The 14,718-nt window shown below is 39.5% G+C and overlaps 1 protein-coding gene across 6 annotated transcripts in view; it reads right to left on the bottom strand.

Annotated features, from left to right (window-relative positions):
- Positions 1-14,718, bottom strand: part of arhgef28a (Rho guanine nucleotide exchange factor (GEF) 28a) — a 51,801-nt gene that overhangs the window by 29,882 nt on the left and 7,201 nt on the right. For all 6 annotated transcript variants that reach the window (XM_019360652.2, XM_019360651.2, XM_005454507.4 and 3 more), the window contains exons 3-9: positions 10,803-10,947; positions 10,349-10,714; positions 6,952-7,141; positions 6,485-6,674; positions 5,196-5,265; positions 3,389-3,435; positions 3,167-3,233 (exon numbers count right to left, since the gene is read on the bottom strand). In XM_019360652.2, the coding sequence (XP_019216197.1) occupies positions 3,167-3,233; positions 3,389-3,435; positions 5,196-5,265; positions 6,485-6,674; positions 6,952-7,141; positions 10,349-10,714; positions 10,803-10,947 (1,075 nt within the window). The remainder of the gene's footprint in view (positions 1-3,166; positions 3,234-3,388; positions 3,436-5,195; positions 5,266-6,484; positions 6,675-6,951; positions 7,142-10,348; positions 10,715-10,802; positions 10,948-14,718) is intronic.

The following is a 14,718-nucleotide window of genomic DNA, read 5'->3' as shown; positions in this document are numbered from 1 at the left end:
GTGCGGCAACAGTGCTAACCACCATGCCACCGTGCTGCCTGAAAGAGGCAAATATATAAAAAATTTATGCACCGTTTATAGCACTATGCTCGAGTTAAAATGGGTCAGAATGTTCTGGAATGGTTGTATGTACATGCAGATGTACATAAGTTGCGGTCATGGTGCTTCAGCATCTAGCTAGCGCTACAGGAGGAGGAGCAAGCATAAAGGGAGCAAAGTTTTTTTTAAGTAATTTCAAATGCAGTGTCACTAACAGTTCAACACACATCAACAAACATACAAACTGTTTGAGTGCAGTTTGTCACACAGTGTGTTGCTAGCTAAAGGTGCAGCTGTTGCATTTCACAGGAAGAAAAGATAACTTCACTCGGAGATGAAGAAAGATGTAAGAAAGAGAAAGATGTAGAAAGACGGGCAGGACAAAGGATGTAATGTCCTCATTTTTAAAAATATGGTGCACAGCCGGTGAGGTGTTCCTGGTCAGAGTTGGTTTACAGAGTTGGTTTACATAAAGGGTGGCAGAGATTAAACTGAATTTAAGCTGATGATGCTTTGGTTCATTCAACTTTTATAACAAATGTATACTGTCTAGTATAATGACAGTATAGGGAATGGAAATCAGAGAAGATAGCTCTTGAAAAATTTGCTTACAGCTTGTTCAATTCAGTTGTGTAAATCCACAAAGAGCAGCAGCAACAGCTGATCACAGCATGTACACAAAGAAAATAGCTCACAATACTAAACAGGAGTAGAGCTCAGAATAGAAATGACTGGGTTCCCTTCTGTGAAATCCCACTTTAATATTAGACTGTACTCATTTTTCTGTTCAAAAAAGTTTGTATTCTCATCTGTTAATATCATTTAATTATTTTATTATTTTATTAATATAGCACAAGGTTCAGTTTACTTTTTACAAAAAATAGCTGGTGGAGATGCCCTCCAAAGAGCTATTTTTTTTTTCCTTTTTTAATATGAGCACATTTAGAGCTTGTAATTCTTCACTTTTACTTGGGTAAAGAATTTGAATCAGTACTTTGACTTTTACCAAAGTATTTTTAACACAAGTATCTATACTAGTAAAAAATGCTTCTACTTTTGACACCCCTGTCTATGACACTGTCAAATATTTTAATCTATATTTTATTGGTGTTCAGATATTGTTTTTCTCTTGCTTTTTTCTGCATCTTATTTTTTCTTCTTTTCTAACCTACATTAGTGGTTTCCAGTTAACTTCAGATGAATCTTGTCTTTAGTGCTAATTAGCAAACGTGAGCATTTGGTTTAGATTAAAGGTAAGGTGGATTAAGCTTCTTTGTATAACTCTGCATGTATTTATACAAATATACACACTATAAAGCCTGCCACATGATCTGTATATGTAATATGACCGTTATATGTATTTAAATAGCACAATATTTCCCTTTCACTATGAAATGTAGTACATTTAAAGTAGCCTGAACAATGTCTCAAAGTAAAGTGCTGTTGAACATGTACAGTGTACATAATTACTTGGGCAACTGTAAGGGAGTGGTGGTTGGCATTTTTATTTTAAACACGTGGAAAATTGCCTTCCTTGATGAGTGCACTTTCCACCCAGACTTTGATGTCTGGACCGGCCACGGCTGCACTAATGTAAAGGAAATCCTGGGCATCACAGAGGCATTTCCTCTTTGCTGCTCTCACACAGTGAAGACATACAAGTAGCGCAAATGGAGCTCAAATATACAAGGCAGACTTCTCATATAGTTCCATGACTTTTATCTTGTTTTTATGTATCTGCTGTGAGCTTTAAATAGAACCTTTCACACAGGCAAAAACAAAGAACCAAGATTCCAGTAAACTGGATCTAATGGTGACAGACACAAGCAGCACAAGTCTCGGCTGGTAGACTAATCGTAACACGAGCTAGCTCCAACAATAACTGCCACCGCTGAGTTATGTCAGTGAAACATGAGAAACTGTTATGATCATTTCAACAGATCTGGAAAAAACAATAACTCCAAATGACAATTTTTCACCAAGACACTGTCATCCCATCTAAAGCATTCAGGCCAAAAGAGAGTTTAGGAACTTGAGGAATATAAGGAGAAATTTGCAATCTGTGGAAAACAATGGGACAATGCCTCGTGTTTTTCACGCGACACTACTTAACGCCGACACTTCGTCGTAAACGCACACACATACTTTCATTTATACAGAATTTACAAGCGCCATTCAGTAGCACCAGAGTCTCTCCAAAGTTTACAACAAACTCTTCATTCTTCCACAGCATCACACAGGAAAATTAGCATTCGCAGTAACCGTGGTGACACCTGAAACACTTAAGCATCCTCTTCAACTTTTTTTACTAGCCAATGAGCTTCAGCTTATATAGTCTTGGGTAGATGTTGGATTTAAAAGGGAATCAGCGTAAATGCATGTGTCTTATCTGAAATGTCAGCTTTTGTAAGCCGAGGACACTTTAGCTTGTTAACATTCCACCTCTTGCTTCGAGTACACAGCTCTACTGTTTGATCCAGGAGAGAATCGGGGGAGGGGATGGCAGGGCGACAAACCAGAGGGGGGCATCTCATAGCTCAGACAAAGTCTGAGTGGGACAAGCCTGACCCCATTCCTGTCTTTGTCCCAGTGACAGGGCAGATTCCTGGACCCCTGGACTGAGTCATTATGGAGCCAGTGTGGGTAAAGACACAACCAGCATCATCCAAAGACTCCCAGAGGATAATATGTCCATTTAATAAACGAATACCACCTCTGTGCCTAATACAGAAGCCCATCCCTGTCTGTGCCTGTGAAGCAGCAACTGCATCGATTTCCAATGATGTGATTCAAAACAGAGCTTCGCATATTGTGCTAAGACCACGAAAGAAACAGTTCCTCCCCAGGCTTTTGTACTAGCTTAATATGTTCTGTTCCCACACCCTGCTGTTCAGTGCAGCCACAAATATGTTGTTGTATTTTTTATGGATTACCCATTCATCATTTAATCCAGATGCTGAAGAGTTATTGCCGTAATATTAAAACGGAAAATAAAAAGTTGTGATTGCTGGGCCAGAACGTTGGGCCAGTGAATAAATCATCTGAAAATGCTTGAAGCAGAGGTCGAAGAGAAGAGAAGAGAAGAGAAGAGAAGAGAAGAGAAGAGAAGAGAAGAGAAGAGAGTTACCAGATAATGAGTACTCTTCTTCATCATCATCGTCATCTAAAGACAGGACGAGCTGCTCTTCAAAAACCTTTAAGCAAACACAAAAAGCATGCGTGCCTTTTCACCAAAATTACATATAGTTTACTTGAAAACATCATAAATGCATATGGCTGCATTCAAAAACCAGGAATGATCATAAGTGGCAAATCTGCAAACATCTACAACATATGTATGTATACTCACACTGTCCACGAGCACATGCTGTTCCTCATGTCGTTCCTTGTTGATGCCTGTGCAAAAGAAAAACACTTAACCAAAAGCTGAAGCCTGACACACAAACACCCTCATCTTCCTCCTCCTCCTCCTCCTCCTCCTGCTACTGCTGCTGCTGCTACTCTAAAAAAGAGAGTTATGTGGAAGGCACAACATCAGGTTCTCTGGATGTGACTCTGCTATCCAGGAATGGAAAACTAACCAATCAGACTTTGTGCTTGTCCAAACCAGCAGGTCCAGAGAAAGAGCACAAGCTCCCTACTGTGGAGCTGTTATTTCAAGAGGATTAATGGACGGCTGCTAGAGTCGCCACGGGGTTAAGGTCAATACTGAGGTACACTTCCTGCTTCCCTTTATGAGTCGATACTGCCACCTGCCATCTCTATGGTTACCAAAAAGAGTAGCCACAGGTTAAAGAAACACAAAATGTGTGTGTGCGTGTGTATGTGAGACATAGATATAGAATGACGGAAAATAATTACCTGGCATCAAAGATTAGCAAAGATTAGTCTCTGCGTGTCTGCATGCCAGCCTGAACATGTCACCGCAGGGAAAGAGAAACAATGTGCTTCTTCAGTTTTCTCTGGAGGCTCACATGTGCAGCGGCTGTGCCTTTTATGGTGTCTGTTGAAAGTGTTTTTCTAGTCTCTTTAGGTCCTAAGTGATGGATGTCTGATCATACCATTGTTTGCTCAAGTGAATCTGTGGCTGTTCATTTTTCCACTGCTCCAGAGTAAAGTCTCCAAACTCGCATGCCACCGCAGGCAGACAACACGCATGAGCTGTTTGCGCACACGCAGATCAGTGTGATGACAATAGCAGGGTTGTAAGTAATTATTATTTTCATTATTGCAAAATCCTTTGATTGTTATTTTTGACAAATCAAACACTTTGTTTCGGCTACAAAGCATCAGAAAAGTTTAAAAATGACCGCTACAGGTTCTCAGAGCCTGGGATGAAGTCTTTAAACTGCTAGTTTTGTCTGACAAAACAGTCCAAAGTCCAACTATGAGAGTAAGTGATCTGAAATATTGAAAAATGCAATGATCAGTTTATTATCTGTCAATCAAGAATTTGGATCATGACTGAGTTCATGGAAGAAACAGTGCTGACATGTGTGTTTATGAACCTTTTTTTGTTGTGTGTGTGTGTGTGTGTGTGTGTGTGGGTGGGGGGGTTACACAGCCGGAAAGTCCATGTAATATGGGACAAGACACTGCTTTGGTGTGGACTGAGCTCAATCACTACTTCTGTAGTAATAACATGAGTAAGGACAAACTTGATTAAAGCTATTTCTTATATTTACTGTCAATTAGTACGGTCCAAGATAATTCTTTATTCTAAAATCCATAATTCTAATCCAACATTTTTGATGAAGACTTGCACTAAAGGTACAATCAGCTGCTTTTTAAGGTTATTTAATAGAAGAAATACTGCTGTGCTCATAAATATAGACTGATTAGTGTGTAATTACATCTTCTAACGTATAAATTTTGAATTAATCCATAAAAATACACAGGAACAGACACCGGTTTGTAAACGCTGCCATGTTATCCCACCGTCTTGGATACAGTGATAAGTTGGACATAGCTGCTCTTCCTAATCACATTTTATGTATGTGGTTAGAGACCGGCCCCATCAAAGTACACGAAAAGCTGGATAAACATTGGCCTCATATTTTTCAGATAAAAGCCTGAAAGTAATCAATTTCTCTGATATTATGAACACAAATTGACCACAATACTACACATTAGACTGAGTTTAATTCCGAACTTACCTTTGTTAGTCTGAACACCTTCATCCGTGTCCCTCTTGCCCACCACAGTATCAGCTCTGAGCACATTGATCTTGGACAGAAACAGATGTTTGAGTAAATTAAAACTGCCATGAACTGTACAAAGAAACATGACATTATGATAAAGTACAAATATTTAGTCACTACTGCAGTCTTACTATAATATGTGTATATATAAGCTATGTATGGATGTATGTCCATATGTACTCACCTACAGGTGGGCCAATGTGAACCAAACTTTGCATGAACAACATCATACATACATTATTAATATCGCTATGTTTTTTCATTTGCGTATTCATCATCCAGGAATGTCACATTCTCTGTTTGTGTTTGTTTCAGATGTGAAGTTCAGTGTACGTCAGCCTTTGCTTTGTTTTTGCTAGTATAAATTACACTAACTTCAATATCAATGTCAATTTTATTTAGAGAGCACATTTCATTACATGTAAACTCAATGTGCTTAACACACACACACACCCACACACACACGTGCACACATAGATATTAATTATAAGCCTGTGAGAACAGAAACTCAAAACCTTTCTATTGGTTTCATTGGTCTGTTTCTGAGTGTAGACCCATATGTAACTGACCTCAGGTCAGCAGGCATTGTGTTCCAAAGAACAGGACCACATTAACTGAAAGCTCCCTCAGCTCACTTAGATCTTTTTCTGGGAATAGTTAAGAGCTGCACCTGATGACCTGAGTGGTCTGATTGGGTTATCAACACGGAGCAGGTCACAGAGTTGTTGGAGAGGTCAAACCATTGTTTGCTTTATGAGCTCACAAAAGGATTTTCAAGTGTGTCCAAACATTAAAGGTGGACTCCTTATATTGATTTCCAACTCCATATTTAAACTTGTGGACACTACTATTGTAGTTTCACATGATCCACAGTTCAAAATAATCCTTATTTGCCTTATAACAGGCCTTGACGTGACCCCTCAGTTTATCCTCTGCCTGAAACAATTTGCTTTGGCTTCTCACTCTTTAAGGTAATCCCCTTAAGCCTGTTATCATCAGCTAAAGTCATTCATTTTCTTCCCTCATGCCCTTCGTTTTACAGAAGTAATGTATTTACTGCTTCACTCTTATCAAAACGTGTGATTGTTAAAGAGCATGAGTGTTTACACAAGGGTTTACTAAACTTATGATATGGCCTTAACTTGACAACATAACTTTACATCAAGCACAAACAGGCATGGGAACAGTCATTTGCATTTTCTTCCCTAAATTTTCAACAGATATCCCCTGCGGTTTATTCTCACCATTTTAGAAACACCAAAGTCTCCTAGTCTTTCTCGCAGGACCATGATGCTCTCCTGAGGGTTGCTTCCCGGGATATGCCTCACAGAGAGGGCTAGAGAGTCGGTCCCAGGACAGAACCTCAGCATGTAAGAACTGTTGGACCACAAGCACCACACACCAGGAAGAGGGCTAACTGCAGGACCTGGAGAGCTGATGGGGAAAAGATTTACTAAGAGACTTCCAAATATATCAGCTATTGTACATACTTCTCAAGCTCAGTCTTTACAATGTTATTACTGCATGTGGAAATGTTAGAGGTTTATCATATATAAAATATATTCTCTGACATTTAATGCATGTGCATTTGGTGTCTATTTCAATCTTTATTTTTTCATCATTACTCATCATTTACTTCATAAACCAGCTATGTACGATATTACAGTAATATCCTCAAAAGGAAAATACTACTTTCTTTCAAGAGCCTTACGCTGCTAGCAGCATGAACATGGCATGCTGTCCAGACTTTTGAGCCAGTTGAAGGGGTGTGTCTCCCTCCTGATTGGGTAAGGTCAACGCCCTTTGACCTCTTGGTTGGTGAATTAAGAATCGGGCAAGGTGGACCAAACCCAAACGCACCGCAACGTGGAGAAGGGTTTCTCTGGGGTGAGGTTTGACAGCTGGAGAAAAAGAAAAGAAAAGCGAGAATTATATGGAGGGAGAAAGATAATGAATAATCTTTTAATCAAGGAGATGTTTAAAAAGCGCTGACACATGTAAAACAGCCTTCTTAGGATGTGTCTTCTGAGTAATCAGTGTCAGGATTGTTTGTGTGAGTTGTTCATGTAAACAAAAATGACTTTTAGTCAATATGAATGAATCCAGAACTTGTCCTGCTATTTCAAATAGACTTCCAGTGCATCAACGCACCAGCAGGGCACTGTGCATATAAGGAATGAGTGACTCTGCGTTATGCCTGTATGCACTATATGAATATTATCATTACCAACTAAAACCAAATGCTTCCCTGAGCAAACACCTGCTGTGACACAGTTGCTAGCTCTAGCCTCCTGTTCACTGGAGTATAAGGGTGTATAAACAATGAGTATGAGGACATGTCAGCAGTCATTATTCCCTATGACTGACTGATCTTTTAACAGTCTGTAGTCTAATGTAGGGCAGCAGAAAAGAGCAAGCGAAAAACCAGCAGTAAAATTCTTCTCTCTACATCGATGTCGTCTAGTAAGCTCAGGAAGAAACGTTAAAAAAGATTTTATCATCTGGGTCTTCCCCCCGTCTGTGGGTGAGAGTTACCATGGTACCATCTTTCCAGAGCAGAAACAATGTGCAGAAGAATTCAACTATTTCTCTTCTCCTTTCCAGTTCTTGTTGAAACCCCAAAATGAACTGAAATGTCCTGCCGCCTCAACAATGGTGCCATTAAATTGTGACCCAGTTTGGAGACACCAAGGGGAGTGAATGCTGCACATGCTCTTTATGCAAAGTTCAACAAACAAGCACGTCATTGTCAAATTGTTGTCATTGCAAATAGTGCGCCGCATGGCTATGGGGGCCAAGAGCTACTTTGAATTTGCACCGCACCCAAGCTTTGCATCAGCATTTGCTTTTTCTTTAAGCAAACCATGACCATACATGCCAAATAAAAGGACACACACACACAGTCTGAATGCAGCCTTTAGCACTGCATGTGAATATGCTGCTTTAGGCTGCCTGTAGTCTCATTTGCTTTTCCTGCTTATGATGAATACAAACAGTCTGGAATTGTAAAGGCATAATGAAACAGCTGGACCAGGATATGTAATTCCTAATTTCTTATTTTCATTAAAATTTTGTCATACTATTGAGCATTTTAATCCTTTTCATTAAAAAGGATAGGTCAAAAAATAATAAATAACTCAATCTAAGGCTAGATGCCAGAAACTCTAGCAATGGAAGTGTAGTGCAAAGGATTGTGGGAGTTGATTTAGCACCCAAGGAGGTCTGCAAGACAACTCTAATCTGACCGAGAAAGAATAATGGCAATAATTACTTTGTCTTTGGAGCAAACCAGCCTCTGCCCAACTGGCTGGCTGGTCCTCTGAATCATGTGATGACTGAGGTGAGCCGCACAGTCAGATCTCATTGGGTTTGAAACCACTGAACACGAGAGCACCAGAGCAATAATGATCTGAAGGATTAATACTGTCCTTTCCTCAAAACTACAAAAAAAATGTTTTCCAAATGATTAAATAACTTTACTTTTGTGAAATCAACATGTGAAGATAGTGGGCACCTTGTGTGCTCCTTTCCAGCACAATGTTTTAGTGTTTTCATATTATCTAATACCAGACCTTGCTGCAACCACTCAGTTTAACCTCTGTCTGAAACCAACAGTTTCTGCATATTTCCCTTTAAGGTCAACTTTTCTGATTGGCTGCCCCTTTTAAACAGAGGGGTTGACCTACAAGTAGGTGGAGCTTCTCTACTCACAGCCAGAGCTGTGTGGTTAAGTCATGATATTAGGCATGTCCACTCTCAGTGGCATCATTAGAGAGCTAAGAGACTGACCTTATTATTTTAAACTTGACCATGTTCTATATGAGTATCTACAATCTACCATAAACCGAGCAATGTACGTTTATGGTCAGAGGTTTCCATACACTTATCATGCCAGTTTGCAGCTTTTAATGATTTCTCTGAAAATTTCTTTTTCCAGGGTGGAATAATTGTACAGCATACATCTTTAATGAAAATCTATGCACAAGTTTAAATTTATTTTGGATTTTCTCAAAAGCACACAGGCACAACAATATTTGGTTAAATGTCCCGATAACAATTGCACATTGACCAGACACTTTAACTAGCTTCTAGCATGATTTTGGATATTTGACCATTTCCGATGTGTATTTGAGAATGTGTATCACTCTTCTGTTGTAACACTCAGTTGGTATCAGTACCACAGCAGCAAAACAGCCCCAAAGCATGACGCTACCACCACTGTGCTTGACAGTTAGTACAGTCTTCTTGGGTTTGAAAACCTCACCTTTATGCCTCCAAACAAACTCTTGTCAATGTGACAAAATAACTCAATCCTTCTGTCTTATGACCATAAAACTTTGCAAATTTGAGTTGATTTTCTTTATCAGCGCCCTCTCATTTGTTGGTGACACAAAACATGTTCCACTGTGAACAGTGACCGGTATTCCTGCAGTTTACAGGTCCTGTCAGGCTTGAGTTGGTGGTTCCTGGGTTGTTCCTGAATATCCTAACCAATTTCCTCTCATCTGAGGCTGACAGGTTGGGTTTTCTTCCAGACCTTGGCAGTGCCGATATATCCAAAACCTTGTGCTTGCTTACAATTGTTTGAACTAATGAACTTGGAATTTCCAATTATTAAGAAATGGCTTCAGAGACCTTCTCAACTTGTGTAAATCTACAGTTCTTCTTAGATCTTCACTGAGTTACTTGGACTTTCCAATTTTTCTGAGTATTGGTCGATCTAATGAGTGCTGTCAAACAAATCGTTTTTATGCTGGCAAAAAAAAATTATTAAAGTTTTAATTATTAATGATTATTAACAAGATGTTAATAGGCCTTGACTTTGTCTAGCTAAAAGACATAGTAGAATCTTCAGCACCATGTAAAAGTTTAAAGTGAATGCATGTATATATTTGAGCCTGTGTGGATAAAAGATCCAAAATAAATTCAAATTTGTGTACCCACAATTGTTCTTTTAAAAGTCATTAAAGATGTGAAGAGAACATGAAGCAAAAATAACATGAAGACACATTTGGGCTTTAGAGTCAGAAACCTTCTGAGATGCAAGTGGTTACTGAAGTTTCTACAAAATAACCTCCGACTTAAAGTTGGACTTTCCATTTCATTACCTTCTTTAGGTTGGCCATCTGTTTTCCACTGCTGAGGGTAATCCATGTTAGCCAAAGCATGTGTGATCTTCTCATCCAGCAGCCGAAGATCAGCTGAACTTTGATTGATCTCCACCTCCTGCTCAACATGAGCTAACTGTTCCACAAAGAGCTCATCATCCGCTCCCTGTGCGCAACAAGGAAACTTCTTCAGGATCTCTAAGAAGTTCTGGGGGTCAAGATGGTCCCTGTTTTCACTTAGGTATTCTGCTACTTCCTGGGCATCATCCCTGACGTACTCAAAGAACGCTTCCCCCTCACACGGTTTGACTTTGTTCTCAATGTGAAAGTAGGATGTGACAGAAACAACTTCCTCAAGGTTGTGGCCTGTGGAATATAGAGAAAATCATAAAAAAAAATCAAAGCAGGAAGTGATGACAACGTGAGAGCCAAAGTGGTTGACTGAAGGACATACCTGGAACTGTGAAGCAGAGACTCAAGCCATCATTGGCTCTTTTTGCTGTAGTCACGTGTGCAAGTCTAGAGCCTTGTACAACAATGTAGAAATCTGCATGTTCAGAAACTCTGGTTTGCAGCCTCACATGAGCCTCCACTTGTCCCTGGTTTGAGAAAAAGAAGGTCAGACAATATTATCACCCTTGTGTATGATTTCTAGTAGAACTGAAGAATATTCTATCACTTTGGCTAGAAATCACCAAACTTATGCGATTGTGTCCAATGATGATGTTTCAAAGATGTGTACCAAGTTTGCGAGCACTTGCAGTCAGTTGCCTTTCAAAGCAACTTTGGTGCATCAAGACAGTGATAAAACAGTAATAAGACAGAGCCACTCTGCTGTCAGTGTGCAAGAGAATGTGATAACAAAGCAATTAACTGTGATACATCGGTGATAATCTTGAACCTGTTGCGAATCTATTGCCATCAACATGCAAAGAATTTCTCACTAAACATTAATTTGCATTAACTACTTGCATTCAGAGTCCAGCCAGAACCTCATGTATTTGAAGTATATATTCAGAAATTCCTTCACAAATAGGGACAAAATGGCACAGATGCTCAGCAACCTTGATTATATAGCAATAAAACCAGGACACAGTCTTTTGGCAACCAGTTGAATCAAGCCCACTTATGCAAAGAAACTTGTCCCAGGTGACTTGTGCTCATCTTGGCAATCTGTCTGCGTTTTTAAGTCAGACAGCAATTATCTGCAAATCTTTACCAATCTGTCTCAGTGTGGTTGTAGTCAGTCCAAGTCAGACTGTGACTGCTTTGGAGACAAGTTGCCTCGCACCAGGCAACCTGTGGCTTGTTACTCAACTTCTTAACGACCAACTGATCACTGCAACTACTTACAAGCTGTCACCAAACACAAAAAAGTTTATGCAGTTGTTGGGAAACCACCAGTTGTTCCTAGGATGCAAAATGTAAAAATAGGCCATCCTATTTTAACTCTAGTGTGTCCGAGCCATTAAGCGTAACCTATACTGTAAGAAACCTGAACTTCAAGACAGAAAAATGGGGGATTTAGTTTCACAACATTCACTACTCTTGTACTTAACCCTCCTGTTGTGTTTTTCCAGGAAGAAAACAGGGGCTCTTAAGTTTTCACAATCCATCCCATGAAGAGATTCTACTTTTTAACCCACTGCAGCCTTTTTTCCTGCATTATCCTAACAACTGTCATAACTTTACCATCTTTTAAGGATATCAGCAGGAAACATGACAGCACTGACTTACTCTGTTTGTACACAAACACAAGCAAAAACCACCAAGGTTTTCTTGCCTTCCAGCTCATACACTGCAAAGAAAACACAATGACATCAAATCAGGAATATGCTGGAAGGACAAATGTTCTCTGTAAACACCGTCCTCGTGTCAGTATAGATAGCTCAACACTGGAATTTATCTTCTTGGTATTATGTTCCTCCATAAGAGAGTTAGCAAACAGTTTGTCCAGACTCTGACGTTCCAGATAAATTGTGGGCAATACTCTTATCTAAGACATGTCACTTTCTAATGCATTTGCAGTGCCTGCAGTGATTTCACTTTCAAGGAATTTTTTTCTCAGGACATTTTATGTCTTCAAACATGTTTTGACCTATATTATACATGCAAGTATAGGTCAATCTTTCCCTTGGAAACAAAAAAAACCCAAAACAAAAAGTATAATCATTTTGACTGCACTTAAAATCTGGTTCCAGTCAAATTTCTAACCTTTACCCCTGTTCTTTCGAAACCCTTGGGGGTTTCAAGAGTTGCTATCTTCCTGTTGTTTGCGAGGCTGCTATTTGGAAGTGATAAACAGGTCTGACTCAAGCTGCAGTTTCTCCGTTTTCAGCGGTTAGCTGCAGTACCACTTAGTGCACACTTATCTCTGATTGTTTTTCCGCATAACAAAAGATAAGATTTCATCCTGCTGCTTGTGTAGCCTTCGTTATTTCCTGTAAGTCTAACTCCACATGAAGAGTCATTCATAAAAGTACATTTACAAAAAAAATGTAATAGAACTTATTTAGATATTAATGCTATGTGCAGTTTTCTGTACTTTTTATACTGTATTCCTTTGTAAATGTCTATAAAAGACACATCACACAATATTGTTTGATTGTATTTTGAATCCTGCACAAAGGATATAGTTTCAACTCAATTGTCTCAACATTACTTTAAGAGGAGCAAAATTTGATCAGACAAATCTGTACCTCCTGAGCCTTGGAGATGAGAACAGAGGACGGCTGGGGTTGTGATATGACGACACATCGATGTGATCTATGGCCTTTTTTCCAGAGCACCATCATGACACAACCTGATCCAGTAACAATGAAATATTCAACACCTTGTGGTTTTTTACCTCATGCCTTCCACGTGGCGAGTTTGAAGGTCGGGGAGTATATTTAGTTATGAACACAAGGTTTCTCATATATCCCTGATAGGAATCTACAAGGCGGTTTTGCTGTTGTATGACATAACAACTGGGGTGTTTTGTTTTTAATGTTTATTTTTATTAAAACACTAAATCCAATGATACACCAGAGAGATGGTTTTATAACCTCCACGTGTTATTGTCCATTCAGTGTGGGGGGTGGGAGGAAAAACAACATCAAATCTGCTGCCCGGTCTCCAGGAAACCTGTAGTTGTCAGCTCTACAGCTCTTTGCCATGATCTCCTGAGTGTATCACACGGGTGACGTCAGGGGAGTAAGCTCAGTGCCACCGCAACAACAAAAACAGCTCCAATAACAGTTAGATCCCCTCAGTGCAAAGACCTATTGATGTCAGCTCTCAAGCATAGTTATTTCAGTTTAATAACCAACACAAATAGCATTTGGTATCATTAAGAAAAACTGCACTGTGCAATGGAGCCTGCTATAATCATAGAGTCACTATAAACCCTCATAGCCTATTTAATTTGATCAAAGAACAACAGAGGCCACCGTCCCACTTACTTCCACATGCTCTAAGATGATATGCTCATGAACGTTCACACACAAAGACATTACATTAAGCAAAACAATTGTCCAACCACAAGTATGTGACAGTACGTCACACACTACCATAGCGACACTCTGGGCTGTTCACATCTGAACTAACATAAACTCCAGAGTCTTGAGAGTGACAACCAGCTAGTGCTGAAGGCCTTTTCTCAGGCTCAGCTGAGACACATACCTCTGATTTAATCTGCTGTGCAAATGGGATACTAATAACTAGTCTACATGTCAAAAGGGGCTGGTGCAGTGCCACAACCATTCATCTCAAAGAAAAGTCCTGTCGGTAGACTAACTGTTACATAATATTCTCAAGAAGTACTGAAATGAATAATTACGACATCTGAGAAAGCAGCTGTAATAGGAGAGCGTGTCTATTTGGTGAAGTAATGTTGTTTTATCCTTCTTTTATGGCTAACTATCTTATTCCCCATCAATAAACATTTGGAAACGTGAGTCTTTCTGTTGGTTTGACATATGAAAAGCAAACACAATCATCACAGCACTTAAAGGGGGAAAAAACCCATAAACCATTGCACACACACATACCTGCTAGTTTAAAGGAAACCACGATTACACTACACAAACCACACTCGCAATCTAACAAACATTGCAATAAGGAGACACCTAATCTATCTTCATCTGTCAAAATGTGGCAGTACTGCGCTGAGATAAAAGCTGCTGTTAAGAAAAAAAAAGAGGCTTGCAAGCAGATGTGTACTGGTTTAAGTAGAGCCCAACAAGACACTCACCAGCCACTTTACTTGGTACACCTTCCTATTAAGTTGGACCCCTTTTGCCTTCAGAAAGGCTTGAATTTTTTATGGTGTAGGTTAAACAAACTAGCGGTCCCCAAACCTTTTTGCGCCATGGACCGGTTTATGTCCG

Source organism: Oreochromis niloticus, linkage group LG7, assembly GCF_001858045.2.
Source record: "Oreochromis niloticus isolate F11D_XX linkage group LG7, O_niloticus_UMD_NMBU, whole genome shotgun sequence".
NCBI classification, from domain to species: Eukaryota; Metazoa; Chordata; class Actinopteri; order Cichliformes; family Cichlidae; genus Oreochromis; species Oreochromis niloticus.
Note: the sequence above shows the minus strand (reverse complement) of the source record. Positions and strands in the feature narration are given on the sequence as shown.